Here is a 20,248-nt window from a genome sequence, read left to right on the forward strand (position 1 = left end):
ATTATGAGACTTACGCGTACAGAGAGTTCATTTTCTGGCAGTACTTGGTGCAATCTTTGACATCTTATTTTGGGTTATAGGCAGTGCTGTTAGTACAGTATTCTTCCAAATGAACGGAAGTATGATTTTGTAGGAGTAAGTGCTGCTATACTTCTCACTTTGACTGGCCAGGAAAGCAATAAGGCAGTACTCAGAGGCAAACGATGAGTCTTTTATTACACTGACACGGCTAGTGACATTAATCTGCTCGGTTACTGTCTTACGGTGCTCTCTGGAGAGCTGTCAGTGACCCAGGCTTCTGTCTTCCTCCCAGCCATCAGACGACGACACAATCAGCCTTCACTCTCAGGTATCAGAGTCAAGAGACCAAGCACTGAAAAATGACAATCAATTAGGAAGTAAGCTGGATTCACATAAAGGTAACTTTTTATTCGTTCATGTTAATTCTACATCTCTTGGTGATACTTTCTATAAATTCATCACAATGGGAGGTGTTCCATTAACTGTGGGGCTTATCCCGCAACTAATTACTGGCAAAAATTCCTGCGGCGCAGGTGAAAGGCTATTCAAAGTCTTTTACCACGTCTAAAAATCGGGAATTCAGGCACGGAAAACTGGAATCCTTTTTTTTTCCCCTGTGCACGAACTCTAATTTGTTTCTTTCTCCGTGAACTTTACCTTGCAGCTCCTGAGTTGCGAGATTGTGGGGACTCGCACGCGGGGTGATCCCTGCTAAATGAATAGCTGAGGCGTGGCAATCCATTTAACACTCCTTTTGCATTGTGTATATATATAATTTTTTTTTTTTTCACACATAATTTTAATAATTTTTTTTATAGGCACACAGGAGGCACACAATGGTGAAGTATATCAAGGCAAAACACTTTACTAATATATAGATTAACACCACTCACATAATCTATGTTTGATAGATTGCGATATCACAATTAAACCATGATGAAGTGGAAATATCCGATTAAGTACTCCAAACCGGCATCCTTGTTGCTACTCCACGCTCCTCTCTGAACCCGTGACGTTGGCACGATCACGTCCTCGTCAAGCTACGCCCTGAGGCGTTTGGACTTCCTCAGTGTGTTTGGAGTTCTTAATCGGATATTTCCACTTCCTCATGCTTTAATTGTGATATTGCAGTCTATCACACTTTGCTTATGTGAGTGGTTTTAAGCTATTTTTTAATAAAGTTTGTTGCTTTGCTATACTTCACCATTTTGCGCCTCCTGTATTCTTTTATTTGTATAGTTTAACACCCTACGGGAGAAGGGTCACTCGCTGCACATATATATATATATATATATATATATATATATATATATATATATATATATATATACAACTTTGAAAGAATATAGAATGCGATGCTAATTTTTATTTTATTTGGTAACATAGCAGGTCATGATCAGGAGATTTATGACTATGACCCCAGTGCTGACGACACAGTCCTGTCTGATCATGGTGATGTCCAGCTTACTGGTCCCTTTGTTTCTTATATTAAGGTAACAGCCGTACAACAGCTAATATCAGTTCTATCTACATGGCACACTGTGTATGTAAGCTCTGTGTAACCTGCTTCTTTAAGGAACGAGGAAAAGTAAGAGATAAATCTGCAAAGGTGGAAGAGAATGAAGAATGGGAGGAAGAGCAAAGGTACTGCTGTTAGGGTGGTACTTGGCTTCTTTAGGGCTTTACACAACTAGTTTCTTACAAACTACACCTCCCCAATGCTATCATCACTGGTTAATGTTTTTCTTTTTAATATATTAAACTCTGACCGAATTTACATTTTTTATTTTTTTTTGCTGGAATAACAATGCTATGCGGTTTAGTTTTGCATTGTTGTTCTCTTGTTAATGTTTTATATTTAGTATTCTCTTATATTTGTGTAGTTGCCCTTTTTATTAAGACATTCCCATTAAATCATAACCACATTATAAAATGCAAGTGTCCTTATCAGCGTGACTGGTTCCTGCATGTCACCTATTGCACAGAAGGCACGATCACAGCATGTCATAATTTATATAAAAGCCAGTTGTATAAAAAAAAACCACACTGCCTTTCCCTTTCAAGTACTGATATGACAGGAATGAAGATTGCCTGTAGCTGTGCCCTGACTGAGCTGTGCTTCTCATATCAGGCTACAGAGAGAGCAGCTATTGGTTGAAGAGGAAGAAGAGGATGAAATAAAGGAAGTTACAGATCTGAGGAAAATAGCAGCACAATTATTACAGCAAGAAAAGCACAACAGGTAACTGTGTGCTCATTATTTCAATAATAACTAAAGTTAAACATCTTACAGCCCTCTAAACTATAATTTGTTATAATAATCTTATAGTTTGCTGACCAATAGACTCCAGGGTCTGTAGTCCTTATATGGTCACAAAACTGGCAGTAGACACTCAGGACCTCATTCAGAGGCGCTCGCAAAATGCGAGCGCTCACTCTGAATGAGGGCGCAGCTTTAGCGAGCAGACAGGTTGATGGTCGCAATGGTCAAGACCTTCGCGACCATCGGGGCTTGCGACGAGACCCTTGTGGTAGGGTCTCGTCTGCTGCAAGCCCCAGTGAGCTTTCGGCTCTATTAGAACCGGAAGCTCACTACTGACGTCACGAGTTAGGTCAGTGGGGCCGCCCCCAAACGGCAGGCGTTCCGTCGGGAACACCTCCGTTTGGCAAGCCACCCCCCCCTCCCCGCCTACAAAACGGTGCGAGCTGTTGATCACCATTGACAGCCGCCCCTTTTGTAGTAAGCCCCGGAGCAAGAGAATTTCTCTCTCTCTCCGGGGCTTGTGCATGCGCCGTGCGGCTGCTGCGCGTGCGCAGGGTCTCTACATCGACCCTCTTGCGAGCGGATCTGAATGAGACCCTCAGTCTTTAAACTAAAGGCCGGTACACACTAGATTATTTCTAGTGTGTACCGACCTTGTTAGCGATGCGTGCCGGCATCAGCAAGTGCATACACACTTGCCGATGTCGGGAGCGACGGCGCAAGAGCGGGGGCCATGCCATTCGGCAGCATGGCACCCGCTAACTGTCGCCCATCCGACAGGCAAGGTCTCTGACTATGCGTGTGAGTGCGCGTCGTCAAAGGCATTGAGGGTACACACTAGAGTAGGTTGCCGACATATCGTCTAGTGTGTACCCGGCATAACTGTTTTCCTTCCTGTAATTGAGTTATGGAGACAACTTGTTACTAATTACATTGCTAATCAATCATTTACACCATAAACTAATTTGCAGTTTGAATTACTCCCCGTATTTGGATACATATAGGAGCTCAACAGTGACTATGTTGAACCCAGAGTGGCTGTGCCAGTATGCCGACACCGTTGTAATGAATGCATTTTAACCACGTGGCCACACTAACTTTAACCATGCCGCTTTACCAGTATGTTCAAGTTATAATGCCTGCACAGTTATAATGAAAGTAGCATTACAACCATGTCCTGGATACGGACATCAGTATTCTAGGCTTAATATAGTCCGTGTCAGCAAAGTGACTACATAGCCCTGTGTCAATTGTGTTTAAGGCAGTTTAGCTTTGTGGCTATAAAGAATTTCGATATTGATTCAGCAAACAAATACGTAATGCAAATGTGTTTAAGCATTCTTCTTACACACCTGTCACACAGATCTATCTGAGTAAATGACCGTTGCCCTTTTATCATATGAGTACTCACATGTAGCAGCAATTTATTCTTTTAGCTCACCAATTGCGGATAACTGATACACTTACACTTTTTGTACGCTGTATTATCATGAGCATGTGTCTGTTGCACTATGCACGGAGTGCTACAACTGTGTATATAGAAATTAACTTTTTAACCTGTCGTCATGACATTTAATCTTAATCTGTCTCTTCTCTTTCCTTTCTTACCGAACTAACAACTCTTCGCTTTCCGGTCTATCTCCTACCTCTTTCTTCCATCTTTGGGTGTGGTTGGTATGCTTGAATTATGTCTACAGACGGAGACCATTAAATTATAGAACTTCGTTCAGTGAAAAGCTCTTCCAGAGGACGAGAGCCGCTGGGCGGGCGTCAAGGTATCCCGTTTCAGACATTTATTAGGATGTGTGGCCTGGAAAAAATAAATGAATCCTAATAGGTTCTACATATGATGTTGTTGATGGCCTTTCCCTCGAGCACATTTTCTCGTTGGTCCATAGTGTTTAAGTTATATGCATCACCGTGTATTGATCATAGTCCTGCATCATTCAGTCTTTCCTGATATCCACGTACTGTATATCAAGTATCATCAGCTTTTGGTTAGGAACAAGACAGGACGTCAGGAGTTTCCAGTCTCTCATGTATTATACTTTGCATTGTCTACTTGTACAGCACAATATAAATAAGGCCAGCACATCCTTGGTACATGGAGTGCGGGACATGTCATTAAAAATCTTGAAATAATTGGTACAGATGTCAGCGCACATCTTAATCTGGCAATTGTACTTATATATTTATAGGTTGCTGTCCTAGGAGCGGGTTCCACTCTCTTTATAATGGAAAATTACCCTCTCTGGTTTTTAAGGGAAAGAAAATCTGTTTAGTGAAAACGTTTTGCAGCGTTTGGCTGCTCATTACACTTAAATATTTAGTTTTATGTGTTTGATGATTTCACAACATTTCTTGTGAATTAAAATTAAATATTCTATACTATAATTATAATGAGAAAATTGGAATACTTGTTCTAGGGGCCGAATTTAATCATCCTCTAAGTGATGCTTAGCTGTGATGCTGTGCCTGGTGCTATTCAATTGCAGCTGCAGTCTGTGCTTTATGCAGATTTCTGTTCACCTCCCCCCGAGGCTCGAACAGAGATCTGCCCTCATCGCAGCTACAGTGAACTCGCTAAGCCATAACTCCAGGTACTTATTCCAAATTCCATGGGTTAACTGTGTTAGCAACAGATTTACCGCACAAGGCAAAGGGCTTCTAATTGAATAGATCTAGGCATAAAGTCTGAGGCTACAACCCTTTTTACTCGTGTGGTAAGATAAGGCGAATGTAATCTGTCCCAAATCATATTTTTTTTGCTGGTTATTTTATTTCTTTACTTTTTGTGAGTGGATAAGCATCTGATCCAGTGGGTCCTAATCTATTAAAGCCGGTAGCCCACATTAAGCATCTACAGTGATTCTGAGACACCGTTTTTTTCAGTGGTCAGTTGATCAAACCACTAGTCAGTCAATCTGTCATTTCAAGTTTATCAACGAGCAAAAACTCACACCTTCTGGGCCCCATACATCTGCAATGGATTACCGCGATACTGCAACCCGGCATTGCAGATATCCAACATGTTTGATTTCGGCGATTTGACAATCTCGATCAAAAAATTATCGCAATCGTCAAATCGGGGACATGGTGGGTGATCGGAAACTTCCGATGGGCAATCGGAAATTTCCGATCGCATCCCTGCATCGCTGCGATCCGTCGCAGATGTACGGGCACCTTTCCTCACTGTTTAGTCTTGCAGATCTCCAAGGCACTTGTTTGACCTGATTTAGGGGCCTATTTATCAAAGCTTGATGAGAGATAAAATTGTGAGATATAATTCACCAACCAATCGGCTTCTAAATTACATTTTATAGGCTGTGTTTGGAAAATAACAGTTAGCAGCTGATTGGTTAATACTTTTTCTCTCACGATTTTATCTCTCATCAAGCTTTGATACATAGGCCCATTAATCCATAAATTGTGAAATCTGCATCAGATCTGGTGACCACCTTGTGATTGATAGACTTGCAGAGTGCATGGCACAGGAATGAGCATTTACCAGCCTGGGGTGCACCTGGAGGTATCCCTATTTATACAGTAGGTGAGATGGCACCTGTTATACCCCTTTTACACCGGAGCTAAAACCCAGGTTTTTGAAGGGTTAACCCGGGCAGCTCCCTGGTGTAAAAGGGCAGAGAGTTGGATCGCCCGGTCGAGTGACCCGGCAATCCAACCCAGGTAACTAGCAGGGTTTAACACGGGCGCAGCCCGTGAAACCCTGCTGTGAGAACAGCGCACTCCGGGTCACGATGACCTGGAGTGCGCTGCTAGCCGGCCGATTGGTCTGGCTTCAGTGGCGCTTGGAGATGACGTCATCTCCAAGCGACCACTTTCACTCCGCAAAAGCCGGGTCTATGCAGACCCGACTGCGGTGTGAGCGGCGCTGACTCGGAAATATCCCGAGTCGGCGCCGGCAATATTCCGGGTCTGATCTGGATAAGAACTTTGTTACAACTCCGGGTCAGACCCGGAATTTAGGTGGAAAAGGGGTATAAGTGAACTGTAATGTGACATAAACACTCTGGCATAGAAAAATATCATTCATTTAGCCAGTCTTTAGTTATTTAATTATTTTGCTGATGATTAATAATACGTCTTTGTAAAACTAGATCGAAATCAATTGCAGACCCTCCAACATGACCCCTTCCACCAGGTACAAAATGCTCTGCTCCTGGACTTCCTACTTAATTTATAATTGCAGCCATTTGTGATGAAACACACTTATCAATTAACTAGTTGAACACAGGTGATGGGCCAGAGCTGTATTTGATGGAAGGTGTCATATAGGAGGGTCTGCTATTGTATACATCATCTCTATACTTTTATGCTTTGCATAGAAATGTGAGGTGTTCAGCATTGCACAGTGATGTTAAGTATGTGTTACCCCCTACTGTGACACTACTCTTTATTTTGAGAACAAATCTATTTGGATTGTAAGTGAAGTTAATTGAATGTAAAATATCCTGCTGCTAAACTCATTTTATGCACACAGTTGCACTCATCTTGTGTTAATTATTAATACAGGATTACTCTTTGGCAGCTTATGTGGTTTTAACACACTTTTACAGCACAGTGTTCTAATGCTCATCATAATGTATATACATTATTTGGTGAATTGTGAGCACATTAAACATTTGATCCCTGTGTTAGATTGTATTAGCATTGTGGATAGGTTCATCTAACTTCTTTAATGAATGTCACACATTTAGGGACATGTGCTCAGCCAGGTTTAGATTGTATAAATAGGGGCATGTCCTGTTTTAGTCCATTCAGGATCCATAGATTGCTTTAGGAGGCCCTGTACACAGGCTCTCTGGTAGCCTGTAGTATTCAGTGATTCCCATCTGTGTCTGGGAACTTTTACAGAACAGGCACATGGTTGGATTTAAAGCCTCCTGTGCCTCTTGGATCAGCTGTAGTTGTTTTTTGATTAGCCGTCTTAGATGATTTTTTAAGACAAAATCAAAAATTCTTCTAAAGCAATAAGAAAAGTAAGTATATGGGCCAAATGTAATAAGGTGCAGGATTTGGAAACTGCTGCTAACTCACGGAAATGTCGGCAAATGTAACAACATTTGCCTTAAACCATTGCCACTTTATATTTGCTGCTAAAGGCCCCCATACATCAGCAATCTGAAAACCACAATTGAGCAATTTGAAGCTTTATTGCCCGATCTTAGGAATTCCCAATCGAGCAATCTGCACCCATACATTACAGATCTTTTTCAGTGATTTGCAGATCGATTACAGAAAACACAGATCACAATCTTGAAAGGCCCATCATTTTACTGGTAACGGCCTGCAAATCTGCTGATCATATCCATACACTAGCAATCTACAGCCCCAATCCATCTGTGAAATCCAACATGTTGGACAATCTGATTGCAACCAAAAAGTGATTGGAATTGTTTGAGCATTAGAACACTGTGCTGCAATCGATCTGCAAATCACTGAAACAGACCTGTAGTGTATGGGCGCAGATTGGTGGATTGGGAAATCCTAAGATCAGGCAATAAATCTTCAAATTGTTTAATTGTGGTTTTCAGATTGCTGATCTAACAATGAGCCTCCAATGTGGCTCTACTTTTTTGTGTTTTTCCGTTCTAATATCCCCTCCCTTTCATGCACCTGTTTCATCCTATAAATTAGTTTGAGTAGCTTCCATTTCTTTTTTTAGTGTACATTATTGGGGTCAGATACTAGCTAAAAAAATATTTCCATCCCCTTTTATATCGTTGTTGCTAACACCAGAATATGAAATTGACCACTTTTAGAGAAGTTTATAACAATAACATTGTTATTTTTCTTGTATTTTACAAGTAATTCAGCACCTATCCCCCTCTGTCGCAGTAGTGAGATCCAATTGAGACTACGCCCCTGCTCAAAATGCGCATGTCCGTCTCCAGAATGGCCATACTGAATGAATTTTTACATGGTGGAAATACTGTTTGGGTTTCAGAATACAGACGCGGGCATCTCGACAGGGTTAGGATACCGACATTTGCTCCCCGCCTCCTAACCTGCCCCCAAGTGCCTAACCCCACTACTTACCGTTGGAATGCCTGCGCCGGGATTTTGAGCACCGCAATTCTGCACGCCGGGATTTAAACTACATCTCACCATCAGATATACAGTATACTAATTAACTACAACCGTTCTCCTGCTTTCTACCACCAAACAGGTGTATATTCTTTTCAGGAGAGTCCTTTTTAAAATATTCCTTTTTGGGTCCTGTGGCCTGTGTTTCTATAATGGTGTTATAAAGAGGTAGAACCATACTTCTTTTAATTGCTCATATTCTGTGACAGCATATTGAGCTTTTTTTGAATCCTACGTAATTTTTTTTAAGACTGAAAATTGGCGCTGAGCACTAACGCAAGATTTCTTGACAAAATATTTTCAATTAATTTGGCTGTTTACTTTTACATTAGAGAATCCCCACATACTCCAGCGAGAACATTTTCAAGGCTGATGGATTAAAATAGGTTGACAAAGTGAAAGTTACTTAGGGGCATATTTACCAATTATCGCGACTTGGTCCCAATAATTATAATTTCTTATCAAACATTGCAGCAATAAGAAATGAAGTATCGCTTGCATTTTCCAAAAATATCATGCAGGGACACGGCTCTGATAACTTCAGATTCGGTCTCCAGGCGCTGCTGGGTGTGCATGGTTATCCAGTCTACACACGTGCTAGCAGACAGTTCTGGGAGGGATCCTTAGGATTCCTCTCCTGCAATATTTTGCATGATGTATCCCTTAGGCTACATTAGCTAACACCATCTATAGACTGCCATTCTGGAGTTTAATAAATTTCAGTTTAGCAGCCCCCATAAAAATTTATGGGGGCTGCTCTTGCGACTGAAAACAGGGGACAGCAGAAGATTTCAGATACATACAGGGGATACTTAATATTTATGGGTAACCCCTGAAAGCTACTATTTTCGGACTATAGCCCATAAAAAAATAAAATTCTCAACATGTCACATAGGTGGTGAGCAATTATAATGCTGTAGTTTATTATGCGAGATAGAGATGTCTGGAATAAACCATAATTTAATCTGCAGCTTCATTATTTTCCGCTGAGACCTGCTTTAGTGTTTGTACTTGGATAGAACAGATCGTAGATCTGCTTTACACATTTGATGCATTTTTATCCACAATACAGTTTTGGATCATGTTTAAGGGGAATGGAAATACACCACTCTGCCTAGTTAATGTACTGTACGCCAGAAGAATATAGCCATGCAGGTAGAAAAAGTCATATAGACACAAATCATGAAGAATCTTCGAAGATGGAAACCCCTTTTAAACCACCCTGCTGTAATCTTCTATTTGTTTGAGTCCTAATGCTAATTTTATCTAGCACAATATCGATCACTTAGACAAATTGTATACAAATTAAATATTTTTTCTTACTAGTTAGGACACAATTAAATACCCATGTTCTAACCTGGGACCTAATTTACACATGTGCATCCGTTTTATGGAAGCTATTTTAATGTATACACATACACACTCTGTTCGCTTCTGGAAAACACATCATAGATGGGGGCTATTGGGTGAATTTTCAAGCAGGCTTCTTGATTTATTCACAGATTTCTTAACCACGCCACTTCAGGAAGCACAAAAGACCGACCAAAGCAGAGCAAGGGATCAGAGAAATGGTACTTTATAACTTTTATTCTCACGCTCAAATACAGTAGCTTGACATTATGCACCTTGTTACAGCTTTCAATAGATAAACATTTGTTTTGGCTTATAATTACAGTTCTTAGGAGTAAAAGAATAACACGACTTACTGCACTCCTCTGAGACATTCTCTAGTAACTCTATTTTGTACTTTTAGGTTCTTAACCTATCCTTGAAATTTGGTAGTGGGGCCAAGGTATCATAGAGCTCTTTGTAATAACTATTGAGGCTTCATTCTAATACCTTTTGGGGAAAGCATATTTCAATGTGAAGTCCTAGGGTTGGTACATGTAGAAAATGCAAGTGATGGGCACTTGGGGATCATAATTCCTCTTTCTGAAGCTTAAACTACTTGTTCTGCTCTCCACCTTCTCATTTGCATTCAGTGCCAATGGCAAAGGAGATGTAATGGGGATCTATTTCATGACCTATTTAATGCAATGGTGATTTACGCAATTCTTATTCTGTCTGTTCTTGTTCCAATTTCTTCATCTGCTGTTAATGGTGTCGCTTGTTTTAACCTGAATGTGAGCAATAATTTATCCAAAGTTGCACACAAATCCTAAAGCTTTTGATTTGTAAAGCTGGCCACACACTAGACCAACTTGCATCCAACCAGCTAACTTGTTGATTTGGTTGGAATGAAATTTGGTAACGTATGGGAGTAACTGATGATCAGCAATTTGCTCCTAAATGCCAGAAAACAGATGAAAATGGTCGTTCAGACAAGTTTGTTAAATATTTGATCTAAACTATTTGTTCAAACAACAGTTTTGGTCCATTTTCCAGCGTTTGGGAGCAAATTACTGATTGGTTAGAATGAAAATCTGATAAGGAATACAATCAACTAGTTGCTTGGTTGGACAGATAATCTTTAGATGTGTGGCCAGCTTTAGTCTCCAGTGTCTATGGAAGAGAATGTAAACGGTGATGGTGGGATTTTTGTAGGAGGTACAAGAATATTTTTTTCCTTTCAGCCTCGCACGATGTACAGTTTTCAGTGGCGTAATAAACGATCTTGTACAAGACTGGTAAGGCCCCCATACATCAGAGACGGATCGCCGCGACACGGTGATCCAGAGATGGCGGATCGGTGAAATCCAACTTGTTGGCAGATTTGCCGCTTAAGATCAAAAAATGGTCGTGATTGGCAGATCAATAAAATTTATTATGTAGAATTTCACCAATCCTGCGACGGATCACGTAACATCGACTTTTCCGAACCGATCGCGGCGTTCCATCTCTGATGTATGGGGGCCTTTTAGTCATGAATTATTTCTATTCCAGGATTTGCATTAAGTAAAATGGGAACTACTCTATTTGATCTTCCTTGTATAGTTGTTCTGTGAGGAATCTTGAGTCATCTGTTATACTGCTCTGCTTTGTTTGACAGCTAGTGCACTGTTCACATTAGTTGGACTACATCTGGAAATGCCGTTTTTAGTTTCTGCATTTTTCAGGCTGTGCATTAACCTGTAACATTCTCACACAGAGCTGACCAGTCTGTAAGCACACTTCAGCTGCTTTTTTTTTCCTTCCCAGTGTTGCATCTTAAATGTTTGATAAGTTAAACCCGGCAGTTTTATTGTCCAAGTAGGTTGTTTTAGGCACTACAGGTAATAAAACTGAGTGTGAGCATGAACTGTGGCACAAATGTGGCTGAGCAGGACAGAATACTGTGCTCCGCTTCCTTCATTATTCTGAGCGCTCTGCCATTTGGCCCCTAGAAGCCGAAACTGCCAAATGCTGCAAGTCTAAAAATCAGGTTCATACCGGGGAGCTTTTCTTTCCATGTTTCATTTTATTTTGATCACTGCTAAGCCACCATATAAAACCTGATTTATGGAAGACACTCTGAATTGACCTTTCCAGCAAAGTGTGGAACATTTTTAGTTTTGTGTGCCCTTCTGTAGGCAGGCAAAGTAACGCAACAGTGATCACACAGCAAAGTGAGAACACTGTCTATGCTCAGTATGTAATGTGTATGTCTTCTCGTTTCAGTGGACCTGCAGGAGATCATTCACAATTGTCACCATGTAACTGGCAGGTACGAAATATACCCTTTATGTTGAATTGGGTGGCAAACTCTATATGCTAAAAGCTATAAATTATACTTCTTAACTGACTCATTTTTTTTCCTCCAACTGCACAGAAATTGTCAATTTTTTTTTTTTTTTTTTAAATTTAAGGTTAAAAATATATATTGAAATATTTTATTTAAAAATATATATATGTAGGGGGTGTTTTGCACCTCCCCAACCCCTGTGTCCGTAGTCCTCCATTCAAATTTCACTTTCCACCCACCATGAAAAATAGCCCTCCAAGTATCAAAAAAATCACCAGTAATATAACCCCCCATCCCCCTTGTGGTAATAGGTCCGATGACATTGCCCCCACCCTTACCCCCAACTGACAATGGATCCCCAGATTAGCACTCCCTGACCACACGTGTGTGTGTGTGTGTGTGTGTATGTATATGTGTGTGTATATATATCGGTTCCGTTCGGTTCTTTTTACCGGATCTTATTGGGTTTCAGCTGTCACGAGTTTTGGATAGCCAATAAGATTCGGTAAAAAGAACCGAACGGAACCGAGTAGAACCGAGCCTGCACATCCCTAATATATATATATATTTTTTTTTATTTTTTTTATTTCTTTATATACATGTGTGCTTCCCCAGCTATTGACCTCACCATGCATCACTGTTTATTTCCTCCCGACAAAAAACAGTATTTTAACATTCATCATAACCCCCTTAGTGCCAATAGATGCCCCCCCCTTTCCGGTGCCTAGGCCTGCACACATCTCTTTGATGCAGAGCGCAGCAAAAAGTGGTGCAGGAGGGGACTGACTATCAGTTTCCTCTGCTGCAGTTGATCTCTGCACATGCAGAGATCAGCATACCAGTGCTCGGAGGGGAACCCCTTCCTGCACTTTTAACTGTAGGTGCATGCGCCCCAGAGGGCCATTCACACAGAATTCTGGGGTGCGCTTCTGGCAGTGATGCTGGTGCTCATAGACCACTGCATAACTGCAGGGAGGTCAGAGCGGAAGGAGGAGATCTGTTCTGCACTTGTGCAGAAGGGATCTCCTCTGCAGTAGCCGGGGACAGAGCGGCTTCTGTGGTCGCATGTAATGCTTCCTCTGGCAAGGTCGCACTACATACAACCATGCCAGTTAAGTATTTAAAGGGTCTGTAAAGCTTTCTTTTACTGCTCCGCATTGTCAGCTTTAATGTGTTTGTAAACTGCCTATTTGGGTATGCTTAGGAATGAAATGCTCTGCCAATTCTGCAGAGTATCCATGGAAAGGTGACTAGGCTATTATGAAAAATGTTATAATCACCTATTTGTGTCAGTTTTCCCATTTGTCACAATGGAGCTCATTCTGAGTCGGACAGATCTTTTCCAGATCTGTCTTTCAGTGAAATTGGGCGGAGGATACTGGGCTACGACAATGCAATCGCACGTAACCGTCCATGTGGGAGTGTTGTGAACATGTGCAGATCTGTCTTTATACATCTTTATTGTAGTAGTGCTAAAAAACCCCTCTCTACTTGCCAGGTCCTGTGAGACTCTGCTAGCGTCAGGCGTCATTTTTTGTTTCCTTTTTTCGCCGAAGATGTTTCTAAGTCGCAATGCGATGTGACTAGAACGCACCAGCATACTGTGCTGATTAATTTGATATGTGACACTTGTATATTTGTGTGCGTTTGAGTCTCGGAATGAAAAAAGCTGAGCCCATTACATTGTAGCACTTTGTATACAAATTCAGAGTTCTGTTTCAAATACAGATGCACACAGATATACAACTGTCACATATCAAATTAATCAGCACAGACTGCATCTCATTGCGACTTAGATGCTTTTTCGGTGAAAAAAATGCCTGACGCTAGCAGAGTGCAAGGGACCTAGCTGCTCACTCGCGCAGGCAAGTCGCACTGCATGGCATTTTGAGGCTAGATGTATGAGGACAGATGTGTATGTAAACCTCTGTGCCAGGGGAAGCCTGTTTCTGACTGTCTCTTGCACTTAGCTTGTGGCTGGTGCAAGTGCCGATGCTAATTATGACGATTGCGGCTACTACTGTAAAATGATCAGCACAGCTTTCTGCTAGCAGACATTAGCTCTACAGAATCTGGCATTAGCATAAAGTAGTACATTTGCTCCTGAGGAAGCTGGATAAGATTTGAGCCAGTGAAACGCGTTGAGCCTACAGACCTACTCCTATTCACTCACTGGCTACCCACTTGTGGACTTTATCAAACCCCTGTTTACTTTGGCGTCACAACCATTATCCGGTGGATTACTACAGCCCTGAGAATATCTGCATTGGCTATTGCATGTTGCCAAGGACTGTGAATAATTCTATTATCCATACCGGTAATTTCAGCGCCTAAGGGACATTTAAACTAAAGTCATATATCTTTATTCAGCCAGCACATGACTGTGTATTATATGGAAGGAGTATCCACTAAGGAACTACTAAACATGGTTCATCTACACGAATGTGTCAATTTTAGTATCGTTCAGTATTCTCCCCAGGCTGTATTTTGCGGGTGCACCACCCGGCAAGAAACAGCCTACCACCCTGCACTTTGGGAGCCTGCATATGGGGACAATATCTGGGAGCTGTATAAAAAGGAACAGATCCTACAGACTTTGCAGCTTTTTCATAATCAGACAACTAGGGCCTCTAATAAGAAGAGGATAATTAATATATAAAATGTTATTTCAAGTTTAAGTCAGAAGGTCACGGTTTAAAACATTTTTTTTTTTTTTTTTTTTATAGCAAATTTTTTTTTTTATTGGATAATGATACCCAATCATTACAAACATTGAAAAGAGAAAAAAGCCATTTCAAGATTGGTGATACAAAATGAAACACAAAATAAAATTTTTTAGTCCGATACTAAAAAGATAAAAAATTCTTGATCATAATAAAACATTTTATTATTGCTATGTATTACGGCCCCCACCCGACTACTTCCTGATGCCACCCTGCTGGAAAAATTTTCTGGGGAGAAGACTTGTTTATTTTCATGTATTTATTTTTCTTCATTATGCATCATATATTCTTTTTTTTAGGATTGTTGCATTTTATTAAATTTTAGATTTGTGATATCAACTGTCCATTGGTATTGTTTCACTAGTTTCCTATTTAGCAGCACTGGTATTTATTTTGGTTTTGTCTATTTTGTATTAGAGGCTTACTTCCCCTATATACCAGCAGCTCTCTGACAGTGCTTTGGTTCATTGTGTTCTTTTAAAGTAATAAATTTGCCGTGCGCAGCCGCCTGCAACTACAGAATAATAATTTTTAAATGTGATAAACGTGTTTGGCAACTAGTGTACGTTACTGAGAACAGGGGCAAGGGTGCCGCAGATTGGATTTTATTTTTTTAGCAAAGTAAGAGGGGTTGGAGTTGAGGCATTAACAATTAATTTGGGAAGGATGTAGTTAGATTGAACCCAAAACTTGTGTTCTCTTCTTTCTGTTGGGATCTTATCCTGAATATAGTATGTGTGTGTGTGTGTATATATACAGTATAATCTGTAGAGGGCAGGACTAGATTCTAATTCTAAACTTAATGGCTTCCTGGTTATGAAAATGTTTATTATAATTGGCACTACGTAATGACAATAAGTAGGACTCTGGGATTGAATCTGTGACCCGGTTTTGCTAGACAATAATACAAACCACTGTGTCACTGTCCTGTTTTGATGAATGTGCCAAAATCAGTGGAAACAATATTTAGAAGAAATGGATAGCTGCTACATTGTACATCACAATGTGTCATGCTGTGTGTTAAAAAATTCTGGAACACTTGCTTGAATGGGGAAAAGGGAACCTAGATGTTATATGCGGTGGTGCTGTCTTTTTATTTTTGGACTTTTTTTGCAAGAGGTATGAACACTGCAATTAAGCCCTAAAACTAGATGTCCTCTTGTTTCACATTTATATAACGTCTAATTCTACAGGAAGGCGAGAAAGGTCGGATTAATGAGCATGGATGGTCAGCAGCAGAGTACGCAGTTTGGCAAACAGAGGAGAGACGGAGATCCAAGCAGACGAGGAAAGAGTATTTCAAGGTAACAAGGTTATTTGATCTTTTGATATGTATTTGGTGTGTTAGAGGGATGTAGTTGGGGTGCCGGCGGTCACAGTCCCGGTGCTGGAATTCTGACCGCAGTTAGTATCCCGGTTCCACAATCCCGACTATCAGCATCCCGTCGGTAAGTATTAAGCTGGGCATCCACTGTACAATTTTCTGTCAGATATCTGTCCAATCTGGCTGGTTGGAGTGAAAACCTAGTAATGTAACATGCTGAAGCTGACGTTATCGTCAGATTGTACAACATATTTGTCCGATGATAGATTTCTAAACGTCCAGCCGGAGCGCGCTTCGCTGGCCGTTTAGACATTTTTTTTAACTGTGCTAACGATATCGTTTTCGTTCAATCGCTCAATTTAATCGTCTGGGGATGTGTGCCTTTAGTACGTTGTAATCTGAAACAATATTCCTGTGTCTGATAATAACAGCAGGTGGCAGTGTTGGCACATTCATCATTTATATTGCACTGTCCATTTTTCATTGTATGAGCTTGTATATGATGTAGTTGTGTAATCTAAAAAATATGTATAGTTTATCTCCCACACACCCCTAATTCCCTAGATATACTTTCAGATATCTAATTGAATTTGTTGTATCATATGCAGTGCATCTCTCTTTAGCTATTACTGCAAAACTTATTAAGGATGACCTAAATTGCATCTCTTTCGTTTGTGGAAGGTGATTTTTACCAAAGGTGGACTGACTCCATAAACTTTCTAAATTACCATTTTTTTTTTCTATGAAGCCCAATGCCTCTGCACATATTACACAAATAAAAATAAGAGAGAGACCCCAATCAGCTCACACAGAGCGAGCTTATTGGCAGAACATAACCAGCATTGTGCTCATGTGACTGATGCAGAGCTCGAACAATACTGCCCTAATGCTAGCCTAGCAATGGGGCACTATTTGCTGAGCTCTGTATCTGTCACATGACCGAAACGCTGGTTATGCTCTGCCAATAGGTCTCTCCAGGGGAGCTATCTAATTGGGACCTACCTATCAAAGATTGTGTGTGGGGGATGGGGAATGCTCTGCTCGTGTTCCCCAGCAATCAGCCTCTTGTCGTTTTGCCAGTAATCTGTAAATGGTTGCAAATTGTTTTTGTTCTCTGATTTGTATGCGCTACCATTTTAGGATCATTTTTCCCCTGAACACGTACAAATGGATTTACTGCTATCCTGACGTTTGCTAGCTAGCCCATGCCTTTTGCCAGTAATAGGGACACCTATTTATCTACAAAGACACATGTACTCCTACAACAGTGAAAACCGGTAGCTATATAGCCATTGCTATAATTATGACTGCTCTGCCCTTACTATACTGTTCTGTCTCTATTACCTGGATTTTGACATGTAACATTTATCATCAAGCGCAGTGCTGTGGCATATTGCTAATTTCACTTCTCTCAGACAGCATAAAGTCTAGGTGGCTGCACAGATACGGTAAATGTAGTATTCCGGAAATCATTTTTCTCATTTCTCTATGGTTTTCTGCATTCAATTTATTTTTCTTCAATTTTCTGCTTTTTCTCTACCCAGTATCATTTGCAACATAGCGCACACACTGGCCTAACGCGCTGCATTGGATCTATCTTTATCTATATTTTTCCCAACTGTCTATGTTTGATGGTCTATTTAAATTGCTTCCTAAAATGAAGGCTTTAATAGCTGCTATGATGTAGTGCAAAGTGTATGTACATAGAATTTTAAGATGACCAGTTATGTAATCCACCGGTTGGAAGTTCAGAAAAGAGAATTCAAATTTTGTTGGCTTTGTTTAAAGTAAGTGAATCTCACCATCTCCATCACACTTGTCTCTGACATTCGGAGCCTCTGACCTGTGAACAAGCATTTGAACAAATATAATTTGACACACATAAAGAACAAATATAATTTGACACACATAAATAGGAGAAACTTTGTGTTTATAGTAGCAACACTGATTGATTGCTATAAATATTATACTCTGGGCCATTTTAGAGCTAATCTTATATTATGTATATTATCTATCTGCTATTATCTACAGTAGTGCCATGTGTTCTGCTAAAGCAAGGATTTCATTTAAAAGGTACATTTATCTTCATTTCACAAGATTGTTTGTTGTTGCCTGCATTTTATATTCTTTAAACTAAAGCCACGCATCCACTAGGCGATTAAAATGAGCAATTGAAAGATAACGCCATAGTTATCGTTCAATCGCTCATTAATCGTTCACAAATCTGGCATAAAAATGTCAAACGACCAGCGATGTGCTGTTCCGCTGGTCGTTTTCGACATCAATCATCGTCTGAACATGCCGGTCAATCTGCCTATAACGACAGATTGTGCATGTTCAGGGATGAGGGAGGGTGTCTGCACTGAACGATATATCGTTCAGTGTAGGCACTGCACATTATAAGGAACGACTGTACGACTACAATGTTGTAATCGTACTGTCGTTCCTCTATCTGCTAGTGGATACGCACCTTAAAGTTAAAAAAACATCACATGCACTGTGAGGTGACTGCCAGAGCAAGAAGCTGGGCGTGGGCCATGTGCCAGGAATGTGCCTGGTGACTACCCATTCACAAGCCTGGTACAGGTGCTGTCCCCTTGGACTTGCTCCCTGGGTGGCAGCACCGATTGCTCTGTCCTGTGTATGACCCTTCTTCCTTGTAAAGTTTCCCGTGAAAATATTATTTTAGATTTGTTTTTTTTCTACTTAATTGGTAAAAATTGGCTTTCACAATCCACTTATTTGTTTTGTTTGTTGTGAAATGTGTAATCCTATACAATGAAATGTCTACAAATAAAATAAAGCTGTGTTTTTCTTTATACAGCAACTTTGTCATTCCTCAGGATCACTGCTGAGGTCAGCCAGCCAGCATTGCATAGTGTCATTGTAAAAATGCATCATGAAGTCCAGTATACATCCTCTGCTTCCCTAATCCGTTTCCCTAACTGGTTAATTTTCCAGAATAAAACGTTCTCTTTAACCTTCATCTGACATTTCTTTTATCCTTATTTGTTTATTTTCACAGAACAAATCTTCTCGAAAGTGCTCAAGTGGAAATGAAAATGATGAGGTGAGACACCTGCAAAGGTCTTCTGTATTTGTCAAAGTGCTGTGTGCTTTACACCTAGCCCAGATCACATGTGCAGATGTAGCCAGCATCAGACTGTCTTAGCGCTGGACGGTGCTGACGCCATCGCATTTCTCCATGCATAAGTAATTAGTAAATTCCAATACCATTGCTAACTACATTGCTCGCTGTTGAACCATAGTAAATCTGCGTTTCCTGAACAAAGATGTAATTTACACTAATGACAGATCCTGGTGATAATTAAAACCGTTTACGATTAAAGAATTGTCAGCCTCTGAGCAGAGGTGATTGAGTCAGTTGCAGAACCACACGGCTGTACAGCTAGGTCTTGTCTCTTAACTTCTGGTCAGAGCACAGATAAAAAAAAAAAAACATGAGCATCCGGGTCTTTTCCCAGCCTCAACTAGCCTGGGCTGCTTTTCACTGTAATAGCAAGACCAAGAGCATACATCCTCATTGCTAGTGAATGCCAGCTTCTCCATTATGCTGGGAACAAACTCAAGTGGTCCCTGTCTTATTAATTACCCCAGCTCTCAGTCTTAGGCAGTCAGGGATGAGCACCAGGCTGAAGACTATATGTTTACAGCTCGCTGCTCTATAGGTGCAAGAGCCCTCTGCTGACCAGCCTGGATTTCTCCTAGGGCTGTGAGGTTCAGGTTAGTGTTCCCAGTGTAATTTGTCTGTATACCTGAGGCTGCAAGAGTGTAGTTGTGCCATGTTTAATGCTTGCTACATCTGCCTGTACCTAATTATTAGGGGCATATATTTTCTTTCCTGTATTTATTTAGTGACACCCCTGTAAGCCTTTTTGTATTGGATGGAACGCAGACCTTTCTACTTCAGGGTCCATAGGGTATCCACAGGATACCTTGGGGTATAGGTGATGACGTCAGGCATCGGGCACCATAGAGTTAAAGCTTTCAGCCTCCCAGGATGCACTAGGGTCACCCTCCTATACCCCGCCCCCGAGCCAAGGCATCTCAGTTTAGTTTGGTGCTCGGCCGGAGTTGGATGCACATGTTAGAGGGGGGCCATGAAGAGCCTCTGAAGTTTTCGTCTT

The 20,248-nt window shown here is 40.8% G+C and overlaps 1 protein-coding gene across 2 annotated transcripts in view; it reads left to right on the forward strand.

The window, feature by feature from the left end:
• Window positions 1-20,248, forward strand: part of LRCH2 (leucine rich repeats and calponin homology domain containing 2) — a 181,624-nt gene that overhangs the window by 78,774 nt on the left and 82,602 nt on the right. The window contains exons 8-15 of one of the 2 annotated variants that reach the window (XM_088453038.1): window positions 314-419; window positions 1,408-1,514; window positions 1,598-1,665; window positions 2,153-2,263; window positions 9,895-9,963; window positions 11,990-12,035; window positions 15,970-16,080; window positions 19,126-19,170. In XM_088453038.1, coding sequence (XP_088309164.1) covers window positions 314-419; window positions 1,408-1,514; window positions 1,598-1,665; window positions 2,153-2,263; window positions 9,895-9,963; window positions 11,990-12,035; window positions 15,970-16,080; window positions 19,126-19,170 — 663 coding nt within the window. The remainder of the gene's footprint in view (window positions 1-313; window positions 420-1,407; window positions 1,515-1,597; window positions 1,666-2,152; window positions 2,264-9,894; window positions 9,964-11,989; window positions 12,036-15,969; window positions 16,081-19,125; window positions 19,171-20,248) is intronic. The other variant, XM_088453043.1, reaches the window with a different exon arrangement.

The sequence above is a fragment of the Taudactylus pleione genome, unplaced genomic scaffold (assembly GCF_031769625.1).
Source record: "Taudactylus pleione unplaced genomic scaffold, aTauple2 ptg000039l, whole genome shotgun sequence".
NCBI classification, from domain to species: Eukaryota; Metazoa; Chordata; class Amphibia; order Anura; family Myobatrachidae; genus Taudactylus; species Taudactylus pleione.